Source organism: Gadus macrocephalus, chromosome 15, assembly GCF_031168955.1.
Source record: "Gadus macrocephalus chromosome 15, ASM3116895v1".
In the NCBI taxonomy this organism is placed as follows: Eukaryota; Metazoa; Chordata; class Actinopteri; order Gadiformes; family Gadidae; genus Gadus; species Gadus macrocephalus.
This window is the reverse complement of record NC_082396.1, coordinates 19932310-19956849: the sequence shown is the minus strand read 5'-3', so window position 1 is coordinate 19956849 and position 24540 is coordinate 19932310. Positions and strand designations below refer to the sequence as shown.

At 41.0% G+C, this 24540-nt stretch overlaps 1 protein-coding gene across 2 annotated transcripts; it reads right to left on the bottom strand.

Annotated features, from left to right (window-relative positions):
• Nucleotides 1-354: 354 nt before the first annotated feature.
• ctu2 (cytosolic thiouridylase subunit 2 homolog (S. pombe)) lies at nucleotides 355-23481 on the bottom strand. 2 transcript variants are annotated; one of them, XR_009529149.1, is made up of 16 exons: nucleotides 23264-23481; nucleotides 23093-23167; nucleotides 21797-21875; nucleotides 19923-19982; nucleotides 19697-19757; nucleotides 19496-19605; nucleotides 18010-18275; nucleotides 17285-17420; nucleotides 17026-17157; nucleotides 16845-16936; nucleotides 13646-13743; nucleotides 4542-4631; nucleotides 4370-4459; nucleotides 4113-4179; nucleotides 3932-3990; nucleotides 355-467 (listed from the first exon to the last, which is right to left on the bottom strand). XR_009529149.1 is itself a non-coding variant. In XM_060072415.1 (16 exons), exons 1-16 carry the CDS (start codon nucleotides 23317-23319, stop codon nucleotides 389-391), a joined length of 1542 nt encoding a protein of 513 aa, XP_059928398.1. In that variant the 5' UTR covers nucleotides 23320-23480; the 3' UTR covers nucleotides 355-388. The 2 variants fall into 2 exon arrangements, 1 of the variants encoding a protein (XP_059928398.1); XM_060072415.1 differs by having other exon boundaries at nucleotides 4370-4469; nucleotides 4560-4631; nucleotides 23264-23480.
• Nucleotides 23482-24540: the final 1059 nt, after the last annotated feature.

The following is a 24540-nucleotide window of genomic DNA, read 5'->3' as shown; positions in this document are numbered from 1 at the left end:
ACCTAGAGGAAGAGAAAGGCCAACATCAGCAGCATCTAGAGCTCTTTGCCCTTTCCCCTCAAGAGGCTGAGGCAATCTGATCATTAAGCCAACGGGTACGGAGAAGGCTGAACCCTCGATCTACTGAGGGAACCAACAGCCCTCAACAGTTAAAGTTATCCAACCATCCCTGACATACTTCATCTTTAGGTTATACAGGATTGAATGCCTTTAGACACACAATAGTGAGTGAAAATATAAGCTTTATTGTTCACAAAGAAACATATCAATACAAGATTAATCTTAATAGGATTGAAATACAAAGGAAGATATACTAAATGACAATAACAAAGTGACCAAATTTTTTTTTTTGGGGTTTTGTTCCCATTCAGGTATGCCACTCCAGGGATTAAGAATCAGCTTTGATGCTTGGGGAGTCGCCGTCTTCAGTCAGCAGGAACTCGCTGATCTCATGTCTAATCTGAGATCTACAAAAGGAAAAAACGAAAGCAACAGAAATAAGAAACGTACGGATGATTATTAGAAACACACACAGAAATGAACATACTTACAACAGAATTATCAGATATGGGGAACAACTCATTGTAGGTAGCATGTGGTTGAAACACAAGGAGGGGGGCTTTGGTCCGCAACATCTCTATTGTACTGTGATTCTTGCTTCTACTGATATCAATGTTGCTACTGCTACTTCTACGACTACAAATCCTACTACTTCTTCTAACATTACTGTTGCCCCTTCTAACATTACTGCTGCCACTTTGAATACTTTTACTTGTATTACTGCTGCTACTTCTACTAATATAACTGCTGCTGCTGGGCTCGGAAGCTAGAATGCAATGTGCCAGTTATTTGATGGCGATTGTAACACCTCATTATTCTCTTATTGCCTTTTCAGTTAAGATGAGTACTTCAATCCGTTTTATTGGTTGTGATGCTATACAGCTTGAATTATTCACAGGGTTAAGGTTAGGGTTACTTAAATAAAAAATATTATTTATTTTAATTATTTTCTAATATATATATTTTTTTATACATTGGTAGTCAAGGCGGGGCCCTATTGTTGTTAAGGCGGTCGCCTTAACCACACAGTGCTGGGGGAAACACTGCAGTTATATCCAGTGTTATTCACACCAACACCCGGCTACATTTGGAAGCATGTCAACGTCGTCATGCCTTTTTGTTTTAGGGGATTTCAATACCAACCCATCTACTTTGAGAAGTTGTTCATGCCACCAAGCTAATGCAGTGTTTCCAACACATACTTTACTTGGACAGTAAAATCTTATTTCATTGTAGAGCAGTGTGAACACATTGATTCGCTCTCTCGCTTCCCCACAGAGAACACTGCTGGCCGAATTCATTATTATAATCTGTATTATAAACTGCATATGCACATTAGACCCAAACTAGAGTTCCATTGGCCAGGCAGTTCTTCAATTGCTTTTTGCAATTCTTCTGAACCGTTAATTGCATTAAAGGTCCCATGACATGAAAATCTCAATTTATGAGGTTTTCTAACATAAATATGAGTTCCCCTAGCCTGCCTATGGTCCCCCAGTGGCTAAAACTTGCGTTTGGTGTAAAACGAGCACTAGCTGTTCTGCTCGCCTTTGAAAAAACGGAGGCTCAAGCGCGCTGATTTGGAAATCTGTGCTCATGACGTCATGAGGAATCTCAGCTCCTCCCCTTACTCTGCCTGGCCCGCCCAGAGACGTTGGCCCGCCAATGAGACTCGACCGTGCGAGCGCCACATGTGTGTGTGTGTGTGTGAATACACACACTGTAACGCATGTGTTTCTTGTCGGTTCTTTGACGTGTCTTGTATTTCCACAACGAGACTGTCGTGGGGGTTATCTAAGCCATGGTTGAGAAGGAATTGGGGGAAAGGAACTTTGGTTTGACTCGCTGAAGTACATGAGCTCAGGGACGCAGGAAGTGGGGTGCTCCGGGTGCTGCAGCACCCCCCTAGTGGACAATAGACGCAACTACAACACTTGAACTCAGGCAATGCCGCGTTTTTTTATTTTTTTTCTCCGTCATTCAATTACATACAGCACCCAGTGCCGCCGCTCTTATAACGTGCGCATCACGCTGCGCGTTATAGGAGCGTTGCACCCCCCCCCCCCCCCCCCCCCGCTCAACAATTCAGTAGTCAGCACCCCCCCTTCATATGACTTCCTGCGTCCCTGCATGAGCTGCGACATGCCGCCGGTTGCCGCGAGGCACCATCGCCCGGCAGCCGGCAGCCGGCCGCAGGCAGCGCGCGGTTCAGTCGACTTCAGGTTGATGTGGAAGAACCAGAGACGTCGCAGAACCCGACAAAGTCGTTTGTGATTCATAATATCGTCTGGAGGCGCACACAATATGTTATATGATATAGATATCTATGTATTATATGATATTATTTAGATATAGAGCTCCAGGACTGTAACGTAAGTGTTGTACACTTCCTTGTTATTTGGATAACCGTTCTGCTGTTGGTGTGATGGCGCATAACACGTCTGGTATTTCTACAACGAGACTCGTATTGGGGGTTATCTCAGCCAAGGTTGAGAATGAATTGGGGGGAAGGAACTTTGGCTTTGACTCCCTCAAGAACATGAACCACGAGGAGGAGAAAGGGATTGTTGGCGGCGAATGTCTCCCGCTTGAGCCGGAGGTGCATAAGCGCTGCCCGGCAAAGATCCCTTTCTCCTCCTTGTCGTGGTTCATGTTCTTGAGGGAGTCAAAGCCAAAGTTCCTTCCCCCAATTCATTCTCAACCTTGGCTGAGATAACCCTCAATACGAGTCTCGTTGTAGAAATACCAGATACGAGAGTCCGACGTCACACCAACAGCAGAACGGTTATCCAAATAACAAGGAAGTGTACAACACTTGCGTTACAGTCCTGGAGCTCTATATCTGAATAATATCATATACATAGATATCTATATCATATAACATATTGTGTGCGCCTCCAGACGATATTATGAATCACAAACGACTTTGTCGGGTTCTGCGACGTCTCTGGTTCTTCCACTTTCACATCAACCTGAAGTCGACTGAACCGCACGCTGCCTGCTGCCGGCTGCCCGGCGATGGTGCCTCGCGGCAACCGGCGGCATGTCGCAGTTCATGTACTTCAGCGAGTCAAATCAAAGTTCCTTTCCCCCAATTCCTTCTCAACCATGGCTCAGATAACCCCCACGACAGTCTCGTTGTGGAAATACAAGACACGTCAAAGAACCGACAAGAAACACTTGCGTTACAGTGTGTGTATTCACATTGATGTGGACGTTGAAGAACCAGGAACGTCGGAGAACCCAACGCGGTCGTTTGAGATTCATAATATCGGCTCACACAGCTTTTGGCCGTGATAATATATATTATATGATATAGATATCTGTGTAGGCTATATGATAATATTTAGATATAGAGCTCCAGGACTCCCGTGTGTTCTAGAATATTTACAGAACACGGCTAAAGGCTGTGTGCGGCTCGCCATTGCGATACATCCACTGTAAACAGAGCGCATGGTGGCTGCAAGCTGCTCAGGGCCACACCCCCACCCTCCTCCTTGACACGCCCACCGAAACAGCGCATTTGGGGGAAGCTCAATGTGCGACTGGCTCGGAGTGGCTGTAACTCTGCACCACGGCTGAATTTAGGGAACGTCTTTGAATACTGTGTTAGTTGCCCACTAATACCTATATTAAAGAATACATAAAATAGCATGTCATGGGACCTTTAACAAATACATGAACTTGTCCGTTAACATGATTTTTGCCTGAGTCACGTCACGATTTTCACCGGCAGCAGTGTTGACGACAACCAATCCCATAATCTCACTTCATGACGTCAAACTTCGTCTTCGGTAATGGTTTTGGATTCAGAGGCTAACAGTAAATTAATCATCTCATGCAATACATTTTTTTTTACATTTTTTCTCACCTTCTATTCCTCCTCTGGGCCTCAGACATTATGTATTGAGGAAGAAACTCCACTGATGTCTAGGAAGGAAAGTAAATAAAAAAATTGGAAATATATGATGCATAAACAAATCGAATGATAATAATGGAGAATAAGAATTCTAATTATAATAATGGATAATAGTAACATACTATTCCCTCACCATATCTTTGACAGTCTGTTGACAACTGTAACACAGTAAGCTTTCAAGATTCATAGAATCTCCTCCCCTGGAACAAGAAGCACATATAATGCAGACTTCATGCAGGGGAAAGAGCTTCCTGGGAACATGGCTGCTCATTCACAGTTAATGGGCATTAGCAAACGACTTACACCGATTTTAAGTGTTACTGTATAATTTAGAAAAAATAAAAAATTCGAACAATTTCCCAAGTACAAGTAAAACACAATATTTCTTACTTATGAGAGCAGCAAACTGCCTGTGCTTGACAATGCTCCTCTCCATCTTGCTGATCACAAGGAGCGCCACATTTTGTTTGAGTGTCGGGTCTAAGGGAACCTGGAATTAAAACAATCAAAGTTTACACACACACACACAAATACACACACATACACACACACACACACACACACACACAAATCTCCATACCCTGCATCGGAGTTGTCCCCACATTGGAAAGCTGCTCAGAGATAAGTGTGGCCTGGAAAGCTGAGGTCTCACCTACAAAGTCAAATGAGGAGATGCAATGGAAATTGCAAAAGGTTAATAATTTGGTGATTTTTGGCAGTCCTTCATTCTTCAATAGCACCTTGAGGACTTAGAACAACAATGCCATGAGGGAGACACCATTAAGAACTGGTGGATTCGATAAGACAGCGGTTGCTACATAAGATGGAATAGCTCTCAAGGGTTAGGGTAGCCATACCTCCAAGGGAGTCATACCTGATAAGGGCTAGGGGAAGTCCCAGGACTTGAAACTTAGGGTGTGTTCGAAACCACCTACTTGCTTACTACTTACTACCTACTCAATACTTGGCTTACTTCTCGAATCCTTAAATAATGATTGAGTAATCCATTTTGAGTAATCGACGTTCGGAAGACCGTTCTTACTTAACCACCTCAGATGACGTGAATCAAATGATGTGTCAATAACCTACCGGCCGGGCGCCGTTAATAAATATTATAAATAAATATATAAACGTCACATTTAACGTCACAGTACATCTTCAACCTAAGGATTTGCGGTGATATGTTAAAAACAATTATTAAAAGCACTGCTGCTGCGGCTCCCCGTTTAGCGCCATTGCTTCCATTGTTCTTTTGAATAGACGCAGTGCATTCTGGGGCGGTTGAGTACGTCTAGTAAGCTAGCGATGCTTACACAAAATCTTTCCGGAAGTAGAAGACATTCGGATTAGAGCCCGACCGATATATCGGCAGGCCGATATTATCGGCCGATATTAGGCATTTTTCAAACTATTCGGTATCGGCATTATAATGGCCGATAAATGAATATAAAAAAAAAAAAGAAAAAAAAAGTTGATTCAGGCAGAGTGAATGACGGAGATCGACGGAGATCATCGGTGTTGTTCATAGCTGTGTTCGAAATCATTCCCTATCACGGATATAGTGCACTATATAGGGTGCTCGCCATTTTGCAGTGGTGTTCGAATTCTCAGTGGTTAATTTCATGCACTAAAATTTGAGTGTACATACGATGTTCCCTACTTGTTACTCCGTATACCACAATGCAATGCGGTAGTGTTCTTCCGGAGGAGAAGAAGAAGCTGAATAACCGCGAAAACGAATACATTTAATGATGGAGTCTCCGGCTTTCGTTTAGAGATGTCAACAATTTAATTGGGAGTTAACATAGAAAATGTAATATTCAAAATTAATTAAAAAAAACTTGATCAAGGAAATGTTGCATTCAACATCAATACAAGCTCCAGCTTTCCTCGGGATTGCCCGGTTTGTTTACATGATGTGGGAGCATCTGTCTGCGTCACACAAATACCCGGCGCATTTACTGACGCAAATGACGCTTAGAAATGTTCAGCGTCGTGTCCGAATTCTCGTTTGTTCGTTCCCTATATAGTGCACTATATCATAAACACTATATAGGGAATAGTGAGGGAGTGAATAGGGAATGATTTCCAACACAGCTCATGTGTGCAAGTGTGTTCATGGTAAGTTGGCAACTGTCATACATTGCTTGAATAACAATTAAAAGAACATCCCCATCAATTCTCTAAAGTCGATAAGCATGACTTAATTCATGACTACCATGTCCAGTTTTGCTGTTGTTACGTGTTAGTTGAGAGTGAAAAGGATTTAAAGGATAACTACAAATAACCAATGTTAGGGAAATCTGTTTGTTTTGTTGGATTTTTTTTTTTTATATATATATCGGCCGATATATCGGCATATCGGATTTTTTAATCACAAAATATTCGTATCGGTATCGGCCTTAAAAATCCTATATCGGTCGGGCTCTAATTCGGATACTACTCGCTTACCTAAAACTCGCTTACTACGTTCTGCTTACTCAATTTGACGTCATAGTTAGTAAGAGTAGTAAGCAAGTAGGTGGTTTCGAACACACCCTTAGTTAGTTCAAAGAGTTTCCCCTATTCCCTCAGGGTCCAGGATAATAACTGAAGCTCAGTTCAGGGAGCTCACTCACACTTTGACATGATGCAATAGCTAGGAAGGAAGGCCCTTTAGAAGCAATTTCTAATCCGTTTGTCCAAGAGGTTCAAATGGTGGCTGGGACCAGTGTCTCACCAAAGATTATAAAGTTCTCAACCGTGGGTTGATCTCAATTGATGGAGCAACTAAAAATGCTGTGAGACGTATTGTCTCTTCATCCACCTCTATGTGGCTGGCTGAAATGGCAGCCAGGTATACCTTCATTGTAGAAGCTGACAGACCAGCCGATATTGCAAGAACCTTGTCAACTAGTGTGGTACAACAGCCTTGAGCCTTCATTGATGGTGCTCTAGTCTTGATCTAGTTGGTATCAACTAATGCTGGTCACCGACAGCTAAAACCTGTCTCCCGCCATTTATGAGCCAAACCCAGAGCAGTCACCGACCGAGGTTGGGCTGTCGGATACTGCCTTTGAGTCTGCCTTGTGTATGAAAAGTGCTATATCAATAAAGTTGCCTTGCCTTCCAGTTAGGAGTCCAGGGGCCGTATTCACAAAGCATTTTATCTTACCGCTAGGAGTGCTCCTAACTCGCGCTTAAACATTTTACGTAGGAGTTTTTTCTTAAAAGTTATTCACAAAGCCACTGAGACCTACTCTTACTAAGGATAAATCACAAAGAGTGAACTAAGAGTGACGCGCCGTTGCTATGGATTACGTCAATTCTCGTGCACGAGTTTAGAAGCGGTCAGTTCGGTGATTGGTTGTTCAGACGAGCCCACTGAATCACCGAAAAACAAGGAAATAGCCTAGGCTAGAAATGAATTCCTATTAAGTAGTTATAGTGCAGTTAGCAGAATACACGCATGATGACAATTTTGTGCAGACCACGATAATGACGTTGTAGCCTGCACGTTCAAGAGAGAGAGAAAGCAAACAATAAAAATACGTAAAATTTAAAAGAAAATAAATGTTATGAACTACACAAGTGTTGACTGATTTGTGCCAAGGTGTTTACCTAAAATGTGTTTCAAAAGTGATCCCTAAATGCCAGTCCACTCGGTTCCACACGGCCAAATTCATTGTCATGTTGATCGCCATCATCATCATCATCGTCTGGCTGTGGAATGTACCTCCGCTTGCAGAGGTTGTGTAGAATGGCACATACAGTGTTTACTGTGCTTGCCCTCTCTGGGGTGAGGCGTATTTCGCCGTGGAGGACATGAAACCGACGTTTCATCTGCCCAATTCCTCTCTCCACAATATTTTGTGTATGTTTGTGTGCTCTAGCATTTATGGAAGAAATCAGTAAACAATAATAAATATGGATTCAACAAATAAAAGGCGTCAAAGAGCCAATACGATGTGTTTTACGCATAGGACTAAGCGTAATCTGCGTAATCACTTACATGTTATACTTTAACTGTGCTCCCGGTTGTGGATTGAGGTAGGGTGTCTAGAGCCACGCCTTGCATGGATAGTCACTGTCTCCCAGCAAGTGACACCCAACTGGTACATCTCAAAAAGCTGCCTCAGACCGCTCACCATTAAAATGCCCGAATCATGGGTAGCTGAAGATCCAGGCCACTTTGCAACAACATCCAGTAGGCTATGTTAAAATTTGCATCAAAAACAACCTGCGTGTTGATGGAATGCACTTTCTTCCTATTGACGAACACGTCCTCGTCTTTTGATGGCGCAATTATTTTTATGTGCGTCCCGTCAATAGCACCGACCACACCGGGCATACCTGCAATTGCCATGAAGTTGGCTTTGATCCTGTGTAATTGTTGAATGTCCAAAGGAAAGTTTATGGCACGGCTGACTGATGGTTGCGATATTTTTAAATCGTCGGCATTGCAAAGTTGCATTTCCCCTGTTGCTAAATAACGTAGCGTGGCCAAACATTTTATTTCGGGACTAAATCGGATTATTCCTGTTAGTCGGGGATGTTATTGCATCGCGCATTAACTCCACAACAAGTTTAATACCCTAACATTTCGTCTCGCAGGCATTTACGATTCTTTGTGAATAGGTCTTACTGAGTTAGGAGTCCTCTTGAGGACTTTTAAGCTCTCCTAGACTTAGGTGCTACTTTTAGGTCTAAAATACTTTGTGAATTGCTCTTAGTGAAAAAAGTTAGGAGTCCTAAATTTAAGAGTGACACGCCCATTATTTTTAGGAGTTACTCCTAAATTTGCCAGTTAGGACCTACTTTTAGCCCCAAGATCCTTTGTGAATACGGCCCCAGATTTGCCATGATGGAGGTGCCGTGGTCACCTGTCCAGAAGCCTGGAGTAATTGAAACCACCTTCTCCCAGGCCATTTGTCAGCCATTAAAAGCAGTCTGTGGTTGGCCCCCAGCCCCTTGTGGAGTAGGGGCAGGACCAAAGGGGCCACAGGGATTAAGGCAAAAAGGCAGCTGCTGGGGCATGAGCCAGCGCATCGCAGTGGACTTATGTTCCATCAATGAGAAGTAAAGGGGCCAACGCAGTGAGGCCTCAAACAGGTCAACACAAGGTCAATCCAGTTTGATGTGTCCGCTACTTTGTTGAATAATTCTGGAAGGAGCATTACCCTCGGACTAGGCAGATGCGTAAAGGCCCATACCAACGGACGTTATGAAACCGTCAGACTCTGCCTTGATATCGTGCATCTCTGATTAACCTGATGGTCCACCGACAGACTGTCCCTAAACTAGACTATGTGAAATGATTACTTGCAAAGTCAAAATCCGATGTACTGGCAATCTCAGAATCATGGCTAAACTCCACTATCCCTGATTCTTACCTCTCTATAGAAAATTATTAGCTGTATCGCAAAGACCGCAACGACAAATCCGGTGGCGGAGTTGCTTTATATGCAAGTCAGAAATATACGCACTCACTAAGCAAACTCGACACTGAGACGGAGACACTACAACTGTCAATTAACTTCACGCCGCAACACGCGATAACTTCAATTGTCACCTACAAGCCTCCTAATGTCAGCGCAAGCCGTTATCTATCTCAGTGACATAATTAAATCAGTCACAACTAAGGAGCTTGTAATAATGGGCGACATTAACCTCGACTGGAATGACGCTGTATCCAAGCATTTGAAAACCATTGCAATGAAACTTGGTCTATAACTAATTAAAGATTCAACCAGAATAGGCCAGACACGCAGCTCTATTCTGGATCTTATTTTCACTAATCATCCGGCTAAATATGCACTCCCCGGTGTGATTGACGCAGATATATCTGATCATCTGCTTGTCTATGCAATCAGAAAAAAAATAAAACCACCAAAGAAATCATGCCCATCTTTCTGAACCTAAGATACCACTGTCAAAACTACCGCAGTTCAATGCTGAATTCAGAGCAATTGACTGGAGTGATCAGCCATCACTAGGAATTCCAGATGATTTTCTGACTCAATTTCACACTAAATTTAACATAATACAAAATAAATATACCTCTGTTGGTAAGGTACGCCCTCGGCAGGTTAAATTACCATGGTTAAACTCTCAGATACTCAAACTCCTTAAACAGAAGGCTTAATCTCTCAAACAAATCAGATTACATCGAACACCTGAGAGCAAAAATCACTTCATAAAAATAAGAAATCAATGCACTACTGAACTACGCAAGGCTAAGACAACATATTTCCAACAGCAAATCACCCAATCCGCTTCAAACCCAAAGTCTCTATGGCGGACTCTTAAAGTCATCACTGGAGAAATGAAAAAAAAAAAAGCCCAAATTTGCAGATTTCTCTACATGGCAGTCTTAGCTCATACTCTGAAAAGATTGCAAATGCCTTCAACGAATACTTCATATTATCAGTTCAAGAATTAGCATCCGTCTTTCCCACTTCCTCTCATTCCATATCTCCCCCATCCTCACCAACTGATATGTTTTCTGTCTTTGATATCACACAAGACGATCTGATAAAGAATGTAAACGCTCTAAAAAAACTCCCACAGTCGTGATAGTTATGGCTTAAACACTATGTTTTTGAAGACTCATGCTAACAGCCTTATACCTCTTCTCCACCACTTAATCAACCTTTGTATTAGGCTGTCTATTTTCCCCTCCTGCTGGAAAACAGCCCAAATCTCACAAATTTTCAAAGCTGACAACCCGTGTCCGTCTCTAACTGTAGACCTATAGCCATACTCCCAACAATATCTAAGCTGCTTGAAAAAACCTTATGCAAACAATTAAGCTCCTATCTTGAAAGCAACAACAGGCTAAGTGACTGCCAACATGGTTTCTGTGCAAAGCGGTCCACCACATCAGCTTTACTACTCTTCACTGAGGAAATTCAAAACTCTTTAAATAGAAGACAGATCACTGGAGCAATTTTTATTGATTTTCGTAAAGCGTCTGACACAGTAGACCACCTGATTTTATTATCCAAACTTCACTCTTTTAACCTATCACCCTCTGTTTTAGATACGATTTCCTCTCATTTAACAGACAGATCACAAGTGGTCAAAATTGACCATGCAACATCACAGCCCTTAAGCCCAGTTCAGACCAAAGATTCACCTTGCAACGGCTTGCAACGAGACGGTTTTAGAACGTCGCAGGGGCGGTGTGAACGGGTCGTTGCAAGCCGTTGCAAGGAGTTGCAAGGCGTCGCAAGGCGTTGCAAGGAGTCGCCAGAGATTGAACATGTCAAATTGCAAGGTCCAGTTTTAGAACGCGGCGATTTAACTATTCCTCTTCAGCCAATCACAGCACAGAACAACTTGTACGTCACGGCCTTACTCCGTCCCGGTACCGTACTGTCCACTCCAGTTTAAAAAGATCCGAAGTCGAGCCGACGTCAGATGTGAGTTGTCCAGATTGGCGTAGGCACCCTGTTTCTGCCGCTGAAGTACCCAACTGCGGCTCCATATTCTTGGCTTTATAACTCGCCGTCTTCTCCTTTTCATGATTAAAGCCACAGCAAAAACTGCGACCATTTCACTCTCACTAACATAATTAGGCCTGTTTATAATTAAGTTATCCATCTCCAAGTAGTTGAGCCGATGGTGAACTAAGACAGATCAATCTGAAATTCAACTAACGGAAAATGCAATGTATCCAACAACGGGTAATCTAAACTAACTGTAAGCTCCAGCTATTTACTCCAATGCAGATGTAGTGGAGAATGACAAAACTTAGTAACTCTAGCCTACTCTCAAGTAAAATAAAAAGAAAACTAATTGCAAACCTAACTAATCGCAAACCTAACTAATCCCTAACCTACGCAAATGATGATGTTGCGGCTCTCAGCTGTGCCAGAGCGTTCACAGTTGCTATGGAAACCACCTAGCGTCGCACCCCGTTGCAGCGCGTTGCAGCCGGTGTGAACTGCCCAGTTTTAGAACGTCGCAGCCCGTCTCGTTGCAAGGAGTTGCGAGTTGCAAGCCGTTGCAAGGTGAATCTTTGGTCTGAACTGGGCTTTAGGGTGTGACATGGGTGTTCCACAAGGAAGTATCCTTGGGCCTTTGCTTTTTCTTTTATACATTAATGATCTCCCACAAGTGTGTAACTACTCTAAATGCCTAATGTATGCTGATGACACTGTGCTCTTTCTGTCTGACTCTAACCCTGATGCCATAAACTCCAAACTGTCATCTGATCTTCAATCTTTGCATAAGTGGTTAAATAACATAAATTAACCATTAATGTTACAAAAACTCAATGCATGCATTTCCACTCATCCAGAAAGCATCTGTCCTTTACCAGCCCCATCACCTTTTCAAATCAAAATCTTGTCATCGCCAAAACATACAAGTATCTGGGTGTATTATTTGACTCACTCCTCACTTACCGTGAACACACCTCCAAGTTAACTAAAAAGTTAAATCAGAAACTATATGTATATAACAAGATTAGACCATACCTATCCTCTACTGGTTCCAAAACCTACTGTTTACCAATATGGTCTCTCAAAACCAAGGAAGTAACTGAACCCATCGCACGGCTATACAACCGAGCTTTAAAGATCCACAGCAATCTTCCAAAATGGACACACCACTGCACTGCAGTAACTCAATCACACGCTCTGTCCTTTCAAAATTGTATTTACAGTCATGCTATCACATTTTATTTTCAACTCCAACACAGCACCTCACAAATACTCATCTCCCTCTTACCAACACATAACATGCCCCAAGTGAGAGTCACTAGATCAGTCTCCATGGCCCTCCACCCAGTGCCCGCATACAATAACGGCTATGGGCAGAGGTCCTTCACCCATACTTTCACCAAATTCTGGGATGGCAATCCAACACACAGTTCAAAAAAGCTTATAAACTGTTACTCCTCAACACATACACTTGCAAACACTGACTTATATAGATCTGTGCTCAGTCTGCTATGATTGTCCTACTGATGTCTGTAGTGCTATGTCCCTGTTATGTGTTGTATGTAAATGTGACGTGTGATGTGCCTTGTCCCTGTTACATGTTATATGTGCTGCAGAACAGGAACCTGCAGCTATTTTACTGAGACAGGCCCGTTTTAAATTGTAACTTTTAATACTTTCCTGTATAATAAATATAAAATAAACAAAATAAAATAACATGTTGTCTGACCTTATTAACACATGCTCTGGCAAAAAGTGACAGAGGTAGCTGGACCGCCAGTTGCTCCAAAATATGTATGTGCTCGGCCCTGATCTGCTCGCCAACGTCCTCAAAGGGCCCCTGACCCGACAGGGGAGGTGACCGTCATGAACTACTGCCCACGCCAAGGGACTAAGCCCAAGCACATCTTAGCCAGGTCTAATGTCAAATCAATTAACTTGAAGTACTGCCTTTATGATGCTTCATATTGGGTGCTCCAGATCTGTGTGGTTTGTATTGCAGAGAAAGGCAGCCCTCACCCAGATGAGAGGTCATCCCATAAAGCCAATTTATTTTACAAAACAGTTGCCCTCCAGCTCTCATTTTACACAATAAATAGAAACAACAAATTATATAAAGAATATCAATTAAAGCTGAACGCCTGAAGGGAAACACAGAATTGTGCAAAACAACCTTTGCTGTGGGCCATTTGAGCGCTTTTCATCATCCAGAATAAAATGCATCCAATAAAGTACTCACCCAGAGCCGTATCCAAGGTGCACATACAGAAGAGGCACTTCAGAGGGGCCCTTTCTATGTCTTCAGTGACACTGGCAGTTTGAAGCTTCTCACCCGTCCTGAAGTTGAAATTCAAAAAACATAAATAATAATCCAGGCATCTAGCAGAATAGAACCGGCATAACTGTAATAAATACAAGTTGTTTTAATAAGTGTATAATCCCTAGAAAGTAAGGATCCTGTTTTTGTGGCCTCGTTGCTGTGAATAAGTGTTATAATGAGCCATGTTATAATGAAATGCGCCACACACCATGGCCCTATACTTTAAGTGTCCTAGAGCTTAACCCTCTCTCGGATGTGGACATCCAAATCAACTGCTGCCAAGACTGAGCGCAATCTGCAACCTCAGAACTAGATGCCCCTAAAGTCTAACCACAGCACTTGCAGTGACTGGGTTTTTAGTTTGTCTGTGCCGTAAAAGTAGCATTAATAATCGAAACTAGATGGAAAAAGTGTGCAGTTCAAAACGTGACGCAGCTTTTACTTCTTCACCACGTAGAGATTGTTATGTACGATCATTCAAAAACTCCAGGTTATTTCCCACAGACATTTGACCGAGAGAACCGGGAGGCTCGGAGGCTGGACTTATTGTTCAGAGGTCGGGACTGTAGTCATGTGATTGGCTGAAAACGAGGGAGGCATCTGATTGGCTACAGAGAGTTCGTTGTGGAAAAAAATGCATTTGCGAATCCAGCCACGTCAGGAGAGTCTCAAAAATCCACACCAGTTCACACACAAAAGCAAAGTTCACAAATGAAAAGCGTCTTGTTAATTCAAGTTTAACAGTGTGTATATAAATGTAACAAAATCCAAACACATTTTAGATGAAAATTGCAAATATTTTTTTAATTCATATATCTATTGATTTATATTGCATTTATTTAAAAAAAAGACACATTTGTGTTTGGCTCAGAAATGTGTTTGTGAAACGTATTTGTTTATGGATTTATTTTACATTTATACATACCGATATCCATTTGTGTGTGCATTGAAACGTATTTGTGAGAAGAGAAGATGTAAATCACAAAATACATTTGTGAATCCTTCTCTGTGCATTCATTATTAAAGGCCCACTATGCAACTTTTTTAGCCAAAATTACATTAATTATGCTGGTTGAGAGTTATTCTGATGGTTCTGCAACCATTTCTGGGTCGTTTGGTGGGTGTGTCATTGCCCCATGTCACCTCTCCAAGGAAAAAGCGCATACATGCAACTTGCTCTTTTCGGACCGACACAATCCGGATGTGATGCAGCGGAAGTATCCAATCGCGCCTCGAAAATGTAGTCAGATGGTAGTTTCGAAAATGCTTTACGGCACAGACACACACCCAAACATGGCACCGGCTAGATATAAACAGCCAGTTGCGAGGCAATTGTTGCATTCATCATGGATCAATCGACTGATAAGGGACCCAAGAGGCGACTGTTGGTGGAACAAAAGAAGAATGGACCAGAAAAGAGATCAGACACGAGTGAAAGGGGAACTATGCAACTTTTTTGGCTTGATTTACCTTAATATAACAGGCTAAGAGTCATTGCGATGGTTCTATTATACATTTTTGTTCGATTGTTGGTTGTTTCGACTCCCCCTTGCGCATCTTGGCGGAGAAAAGGAATATGTTTCTGCCGGCGACCCGCCGCCCACTCTCGCGGGAGTCTCGGGTCTCGCGAAGTAACGAATTGCTTTACGGCACAGACCCCCAAACACGGAACCGGCTCGATATAAACACAAGTAACTAAGGGATTGTTACATTCATCATAGATCAGCCGACTAAAAAGAGACAGAGAAACCCAATGTCGGAGGAACAGAAGAAGAGAAAAGGGAGACTGACCGACAGAGAGGCCAGTAAACGTTGGGCAAGCTTTTCAGGAATAGCAAGGAACTGAAAGAAAAAGAAGACTGCAAATCAGACGCCGACTTGTCCGTGTTGCTTTTGAAATTGTAAGTACCCTTGGGTGAACTTTGTCTTCGTGGTATATTCTTGATATTGATAGTCTCTGTACAAATGTGTTTGCTCAACCATTTTGTTGTGAGCCCTGTAAAAATTGTTTTCTCGACCGTTATGTTGTGAGCCCTGTATGTTTCTAGCTTGCTTGGTTGCAACCATATAAACACCTTTGTTTCCATGGGTGTTTTGCTGTTCGTCTGTCTCGTCCCGCAGATACAGACTGAATCCCCGAATCCAGGTTCTTGTTTATTTAGATTATTATGTTGGCCAACACTCTTACACTGATTGTTCTGTTCAACCTAAAATAAAAATATTATAATCTAGGATATAAATTCTCCCCGTCAACTATAAAAAAGGATGGATATATGTTTATTGCAATACAAATACACCATTTTAAAAATGTATAACCTTGCCTTCACTTTATGAACATCTACTTCGGACATGGCTCCACGCATTCGCCGGCTTCTTTGAAAACAAATGCACATGGCTCGCGTAGAAGTGCATGGGGAAGGGTCGTCAACGAGTTGTTATGACAGTGTTGTAAAATATCTACTACGAAGCTGTAGGGGGCGCTGTGTAGAGAAATGTGCGTGCCAAAACCAAGAAAACAGTGAAGAAATGCCCGAAGTTGCATAGTGGGCCTTTAAGGACTGTTCTGACCCCATAGAGCAGTTCTAGCCGGGGAGATTGTGAAATCCACGAGCTGCTGATCATGTGAGAGAAGGTGATGCAGTCGCATTAAACAAATACGGGGAAAGATGGTGCGAACTAGGAGAAAGACGCAGCGGAACTTTCCTTACGAGGCTTTTGTTGGGATAAAAAACAAGTGTTCAGCAAAATAAAGAATATGTTGGCAGTTTTGCACGTAAAGAGTTGATCGCTTCTTTAGCCCACACTCAGGTGTATACTCAATCTTCAATGCAAGTCACTTCAATCATATAAAAATTAAAATTAAAACATTCGTAGTATGCAAATTCTTCTTATGAGGTCTACTCTCCGTGCGTAGCCCCGCCTTCACCAGTGAAACAAGAAAGCCAGCTCCGTGACGACGAGGGATCTTACCCCCTCGGTTTTGCTTCGTCAAGGGTTTAAGGTTCACTCTACTTTTACTATTTGTAATACATCATATTTTTAACTAATAATTACAAGTACTTTTTTTTAACCAAAAACGGTTAAAGACCTCATTCCTGAGCCGTTCCCCCATACTTGCCTGTAAATGGTGCTGACTGTGGAAGGAAAGTCCACCTGGAGCTTCACAACAAAGCTTTCTGTAAGTCGCTGGATGCTTGACTTGTCCGCAGTCTGTAATAAGTAAGTTGAAATGCAGAAATAAATGCTTTCAACAAAAATATATTTCATTCCTTAAGATAGCTATATTTTTGCAATCTCACCTTTGTTTCTAAGCTGGGTATGAAGACATAGGGCACATTCCACATGTAGTTGTACAAAGAGATTTCTTTGGCAGTATAGTCCCGCATCGGTTTGACTGCGACGATGTCCCCGTATCTGGGATCACAGAAAGCCTGTACAACACAACAAGCCAACCGCCATATGCAACACCATTTTTATTTGTATTAATTGAGCAGCCTTACAAACAGCCAAACAACTCAAAGTGGAATGTATAATGAACTTGGTTTTTCCTCCTCTTACAGTGTCAACAGCCAGCTGCGCTCCTCGTCCCAGGGCTATATTAGCCAAGAGTTTGACAGCCAGTCTGGTACAGTTTTCGCCTAACATCAGTTTGCTGTAACCTTCAGTACGAGCCGTTGAGACAAGCAGGTGCCGTCTAGGAGGGGTTACAAGGAAGAGAAAGGACTGTTGAAGACTGCAGGAATTTCATAGTAAAAAAAAAAGCTATAATTATATATGTTGTTTTTTTTACATTTTAATCAAAAGCCAAAACATTATTGCCAATAAGATGCCAATTTCAGATTCACTATTCATTGAAGGATTTGGTTGTTTTCCAAGACATTGCCAACGTTTTAAATCAGCAAAGATTTTTTTTCAACTCTTCCCCTATCGCTGTGTACTTATGTTCCAAGGTTAAGCAGCTATGCTTAGCATAGCTGTATCTTTGTTGAGTCCAACACCAGTAAGCAAATACAAAGCGTCTGTTTTGGACAGAACAGAGACACGGCTATGGGGCTTGAACTGGTGGATAGAATGGATTGTATTGGTTGGCCCCAACTGGCCCATACTCTGAGAGGGGATGAGTTGAACAAAAACGATGGAGGATGTAGATAATTAGGTGACCTGGATAAGGTCAACAATTAACCTAGGGTCTTAGCAAACCACCAGTCATTTAAACAAATATCAAAATGAACCCAACAAAATAAATAAAGGAAATGGTTATTAATGGTATTACTTGTTGTTACCTTAATGTGTGTAGCAGGTCTTCTTTAGCTGTAAGAGTCTTCACTCTGGAAAACAACTCCTGCAGTGTTTGAGTTTGAGCCTCAGCAATGAGCTGAGGATTTGTCCCATCAGTCAGAGCACTGAGCTCTGACCGGTCCACTCGGGGGTCCACAGAGTGGACGGGACTGCTCTGCATGAAGTGATCCACAGCCTCTTTATAACTACCAGCTGGGTCATCCGTTGCCAAATGCACTGGTTCCAATACTGAAGGAGGAAGGTTAAGGACCTGAAGAAGACAAGGACTTACATATGTAAGAATAAGTTTATGCACCCATGCTAAAGTTGACAAAAAAAAAATCATCTTTTCTAAATGTATCTTAATGCCTTAATTAAACAAATGAAGAAAAATACAACCTTTTAGGTCACCAATTTTCTTTGTGAATGAATAATGTATCGTAAATAAATAAACGTTCTTCATTAAAATACAGGGTGCATAAGTATAGGAACCCCTATGTTAAATTCCCATAGAGGCAGGCAGAATGGCATGTACAGATTTTTAAAGGCCATATATTTCATGGATCCAGGATACTATGCATCTTGATAAAGTCACCTAGGCCTTCGTAATTTAAATAGCACCACATCATCACTTACCCTTCACCATACCTAGAGTTGGCATGGTTCTTTTTAGTTAGCCTATTAGCTGGTTTGATTTGCATTGGGAAATCATTAGGCTAACTTACAGCTATTCCTATACTTATGCACCCTGTAATTTAATGTAGAACATTTATTTATTTACGATACATTTTTCATTCACAAAGAAAATTGGTGGCCTAAAAGGTTGGATTTTTCCTCATTTGTTTAATTAAGGCATTAATATCGATTTCCAAAAGATGATTTTTTATTTCTCTTTTTAGTCAACTTTATATACCACTGTACCCCTGTATATATTAGAGTAGAGAGCCAAGTGGAGCAGCAGTCAATCAAAGGATCCATCGTGAGGGCCCATTTGCTTTTTTATATAAAAAACAACATAATGTAGGCCAACTGCTCTTCTGTTGTATTCTATAGTGCTGACTTGTAGTGGCATACTCATTTCTTTGGTTGACTCAACAAAGTCATGATGCAAAAAAAAAAAAAAAGCATTCATAAAATGGTAAATGGACTGCATTCATAATGTTTTTCTGACATGTGCCTATTAAAAAGCTACTTACAATTTTCTCCTCATATTTTCTATTAACATTTGAATGGGAGAAGCAAGATGAGTCATTGTATAGATGGTCAATGACAAACTTAACCATCATTTAGGGGATTTGTTAGCCCGAGAAAAGAGACAGCTTCTTCGACATTTAGGGCATTTAGCGTCTGCTAAATGCCCTAAATGTAAATGTTCTTCTCTGGGGCTAACAAATCCCTCAAATCATTCTTTGGTTTGTCATATTGACCATCATAATTATTACCATTATAATTACCATTATAATTTAAATCCACACTATTTGGAATACTGACCATTTCTAGTGGTATGATGTGATGAGGAAAGCCGGTCATTTTAAACAAAGAGTTGATTTGTGCCATGGTCTTCTGCCTTTTCTCTGTTGACTGGCCGAGCAGACAGCCCTCTGGGAGAGAAGACACAGCCAATGTTACAGAGACAGCACAATAAACTGGTACACCATATTCAAGAACAACAAATCATTCACACCAAATTACCGTCAATGTAAACAATTCCAGGCTTGAATCTCAGCTTCTTGTGAGCATTTTGACCCAGACCCTGCCGAAATAACATCATTGATAAAAGGGAAACAAAACCGTCGCAATTCAGAATCCATTTTCTTGATACCATTGCATGCAATATTATATATTCAATAAGAATCAATCAACATATAACCTGAAATTAGTGTTTAATATGGATGAAAGCGGATGAATGTGATTATACCTCCTGAACTTGATTGAGCATTGCACAGGATGAGGAACCTCCAGACACAGCCAGAAGCACCTGGAAAATGGAGGTCTTGAAATGTTAAGACGTTGGAATGACACAGCACCACCGAAGGGTAGAATATTGCAAGAGTAAAATATGAAACAAGGACAAATAAGTCCAACATTTAAATGTCAGAAACTGTCAAAATCAACAGTTAAATATGGCCATGGGAACATCAGTGTATTTGGCAAATAGAAACTAACGGCTAAGACTGAAAAAGAAAACAGCAGGACCCCTTTTGTAACACTGCAAGTGGTGTTACAAAACAGTCCACAAAAGGTACGAAAACGATAGATTTAGCAAAGCCCCAGAAGTACTGACACTCTGACCACTATTTCAAGAGGTTGGCGAGAGCTCCCGCTTCAACATCAGTGAAGAATTAAACCAGGGGGCGCATTTCACTTATTGATAACAGCACTGTCTTATTATTATCCCCATATCCATTTGTAATACTTTAAGCTAAACTAATCCCCCTCTGAGCTAAAAGTCCTTCAGGAATAGCAGAGTCTCAGTTGATAGGAAATATTTTTGACCATGATCATAAGTGTTATATCTCATATAGTACCAGGGAGAAGCAGAGGAGAACCGACCTGCAACAAAAAAGAAACTCCCAGAAAACATTATATCTGCTTTCCAAGTACCGTATTTATGCATCTCTTCAAGCTGAGCTTCAAAATGTGTACGCACTGCTTTTCTTTTGACTTGAAATTTAGTAAAAAACAAAGTTTGTTAATCTCATTCTATTGAATAAGCGCACTACCTCATGTAGAATATTGTTTTCATTGATGTAAAAAAGTTGTACAAATTGTTAATGTTTACTACAGTCACTATAATGTTCTCTGCTCCTAGCCAAGAAAAGAAAGACCAGACTAAAACTTGACATTTATGTCGGGGGCAGGTTCATATTAATTTATAAGGGAAGGACCTACATCTTATTCCGTGAAAGATATTCTTGGGAGGTGTAGTAGACGTATTTTCTCAATTAACTATACATCACCAGGACACCGGTTTTGGAGTGAATACCACCGAATATATAATCATTTGGTAGTCGTGTAGTATTATTGGACCTTAGCAAAACATATTATACCTAATATTAGGTCAATATTTCAAGCCAATAAAGTGAGGTAAAGCAAGGATAGAGGTTTTAGAAGAGGTAGGTTTAGGCAAAGTCTCCAAATAGAAAAAATTAAACCAATCAAGCAAGCTAAATAATTTGCCTTCATAGTTTGATAATTGTTAATAACGACAATTGGTTTGCAAAAAATGTGGGTAGACTGGGAATGGTTGGAATATTACAATTTTAGGGTACAGCCTTACATCCACTACTAAAAAGTGGGAATTGTGGGAAACCCTGAAGTGTATCACAATTATAAAAAAAGTCAAAAACCTTGCTATTTCTTGTCAATATGATATTGTGTTCTCAATGGAAAATATATTTGTTATGATCATTTATAGTATCCCCTGCTGATAGCCTTCTAGTCTATATATTGCATGTGGGTAAATTCTATTTTTATGTGTAGGTCAGGCTTATTCAGTTGGATCAAATCATTGACGGCGAGTTATCCCTAATCCCCAAGATAATGCATCACCAGCGAACAGTTTGACCTGGTTTGACATTGAATCCTACCAGACGTTTTTGTTTCTTTCTTTGCTTGGAGGTGAAAATTCTTTTGAACATTATACAAATTATAATTTCCAATGTCCAACCTACTATATTTGGATAGATACATTTTATCTTGTATTTAAAAGCTTTGATTCACACACCTAGTCTGTCTGATCTAGCCTACACATCGTATGAATGATTTTGAACTAAAACACACACAGCTTACCTTTTCCCCGGGAAAGATGATCCTGTTCTTGCCAAGCATCGCTCTGAACTTGTGTACAAAGTGTTCCTTGAAGCAGCCCCTAAAAAAACAAACATAATTTGATATATATTGACCACAATACTTGTACTATCGCTATAAAAAACAGAATATAATACAATGCATCCAACGTAATGGACATCAATGGAGCCAAGTTGTGCAGTACATAATCGGCAGTCTTAAAGTGACGGAATATGCCCTTGCGGATGCTTCAGCACATGCAGTTGGGATCGGGGAGAAGTCACTGACTGCTTCAGCTTTTCTCCTCTATAGTGAGATTCTGTTTGTGTTTATTCCCCACAAATTTCCTGTAGGCCTACTAGAAACCAAGTACTTTCATAGTTGGTTCAAATAAAGTCCTTTGTATTCATCCTGTTTTACTTTATAATGCTGGGTGCACAGGCTCACAAAGGATTGACATAGCCAGACGGCACATGAAAGAACTCAGATAATAGGTTTAGGTTCTGTTTATGTTGGATATTTTCATAAGGTAAACTAAGAATGTGCCTCAAATGTTAACGCAAATATGTTGATGGCTTGTGTCGATTTATTTGTATGATCAATTTAGGTACGAACGGTAAAAATCATCAAAAGACAGAAATGTGAAGCCCGTATTCGGGCAAAAAAGAGGAATGCAATACATTTTAACTGCTGTCAAGATAGCTTTAACTCGTTGGTAAACATGAAATGCACATAAAAATGCAAATCAGACATATTTGAGATCAGGACATATCTGACCATACACTTACCCACAAGCATTTTTACTGAATCATTGTAGAGAATTTCAAAGTTTAACAGTTCTACATTGCGAGGACTATGTCTGAACAATGATGTAAAAACCTTTTGGGGATGGCTTGACCACAGTCCATTATAATTTTGTTTTCTGGGACTAGAAACAACTCATGAAGACCTCATGTGAAGTTCAGAGAGGCCATTCCTATCTGTCATGTTATGTCCCTCTGCTCCACCTAACTCACATTAGAAAAATATAACGCCTCCCTTATCACTCGTTTTCCATTATAAAACCAAAAAGGCTCATCCAAGATGCTTTGGGTTTTGGGACGGTTATGGCTATCTGCAGCCTTGATCTAAACCATTATGACCGACGTTATTTGAGTTTTTTAATCTTAATTCTTGACATGAATGATTTGGACCAAACACATATGATATCGATGTGTGTGCGTGTACGTACGTGCGTGCGTGTAGTATAAAGTATACCATGTGTTTGTGTGATGCAGTATAAAATCTCATGTATCCTACCTGCATAGGCTTTCTCCTGGCTTCAGGACCAGCGCTGCTGTGGTCTCCTTGCACTTATTACAATTTTTGGTTACGCTGAAAGACAAAGACACGAAAACACATTCAGTCGCTGTCAGACAGAGTTTATATTATATAGAATATATACAATTATATCAGAGATAATCTGCTCACCTGGAAGCCACTGGGCTCTCCAGCAGACCATTGTATTCTTCGTCGACCTGGCACATGTTGAGTTGGTATCAATCGGCAGGATAAAATACATTTACAAGACAAAAATACACACAAAGTTCTCCATTCACTGAACGTGTTTTGAGATTATCAATATGTATGTGCGATTTCCTCATGTGGTTCAATGGCTGTCTTCTTCTTTCCCATTTAGTGGTGTAGCACACAATGATCAGCCCCTCAGCGCCCCCTGCTGCGGGGAGGAGGTAGGAGACGTATTTAAATGGTTAGTGGTGGTGGAGGGGACTTGGGGAGATTTGAGGGGGAGTTAGGAGACGTATTTAAACGGTAAGTAAGGATTTTTAAGGCCGATACCGATACGAATATTTTGTGATTTAAAAATCCGATATGCCGATATATCGGCCGATATAGTGTTTATGATTTAGTGCACTATATAGGGAACGAACAAACGAGAATTCGGACACTACGCTGAACATTTCTAAGCGTCATTTGCGTCAGTAAATGCGCCGGGTATTTGTGTGACGCAGACAGATGCGCCCACATCATGTAAACAAACCGGACACAAGCTGGAGCTTGTATTGATGTTAAATGCTACATTTCCTTGATCAAGTTTTTTTTATTAATTTTGAATGTTACATTTTCTATGTTAACTCCCAAATAAATTGTTGACATTTCTAAAAGAAAGCCGGAGACTCCATCATTAAATGTATGGGCGTTTCTCAATCCCTAGCACGCGTACTACGGACTCGATGACTTGCAAGTACGTACTTGGCAAGTCCGTACTTCAAGCACAGACTTGCGAGCACGCGAGTACGTACCTGCAATAGGAACAGCAGCGGACTCGATGACGTCACCACCTCTGCTCGTCCGTTAACTGTGCTACGGCCTCATTTAGGCATATACTACTGAACAATATAAACAAATGATATAAACAAAATCCCAGCCTCTTTCATTTTCAAATAGTATGTAAATATTCTGAATGAATAAAAATTGAAAAGACATGCGTGTCCTGCATTGTGTATAAGCTATACACACACAACTTTATATATATTTATATATTATCTTATATTATTATTATATTATATATTATATAAATATATATATATATAAGTTAAGAGTAACTTAAGCTACAGTTGTGCGTCTTCTCCATATTGTCCGCCATCGTACTGCTGTGAGTGCGAAATGCATCCTGGGATTTATAGCGGTTGCAAGCATAGACATCTTATAGATAGACGGAGCATTGGCTGCTGGGACGCGAGAAA

What these genes read in the sequence shown, in the direction of transcription:
- ctu2 (XM_060072415.1), bottom strand. Translation starts at nt 23,319, where the DNA reads ATGTGCCAGGTCGACGAAGAATACAATGGTCTGCTGGAGAGCCCAGTG. An exon ending in TCATCTTTCCCGGGGAAAAG is followed by an intron (nt 19,983 to 21,796) that starts GTAAGCTGTGTG and finishes TCCATTTTCCAG; the next exon opens with GTGCTTCTGGCTGTGTCTGG. An exon ending in TGCTCAATCAAGTTCAGGAG is followed by an intron (nt 19,758 to 19,922) that starts GTATAATCACAT and finishes TTATTTCGGCAG; the next exon opens with GGTCTGGGTCAAAATGCTCA.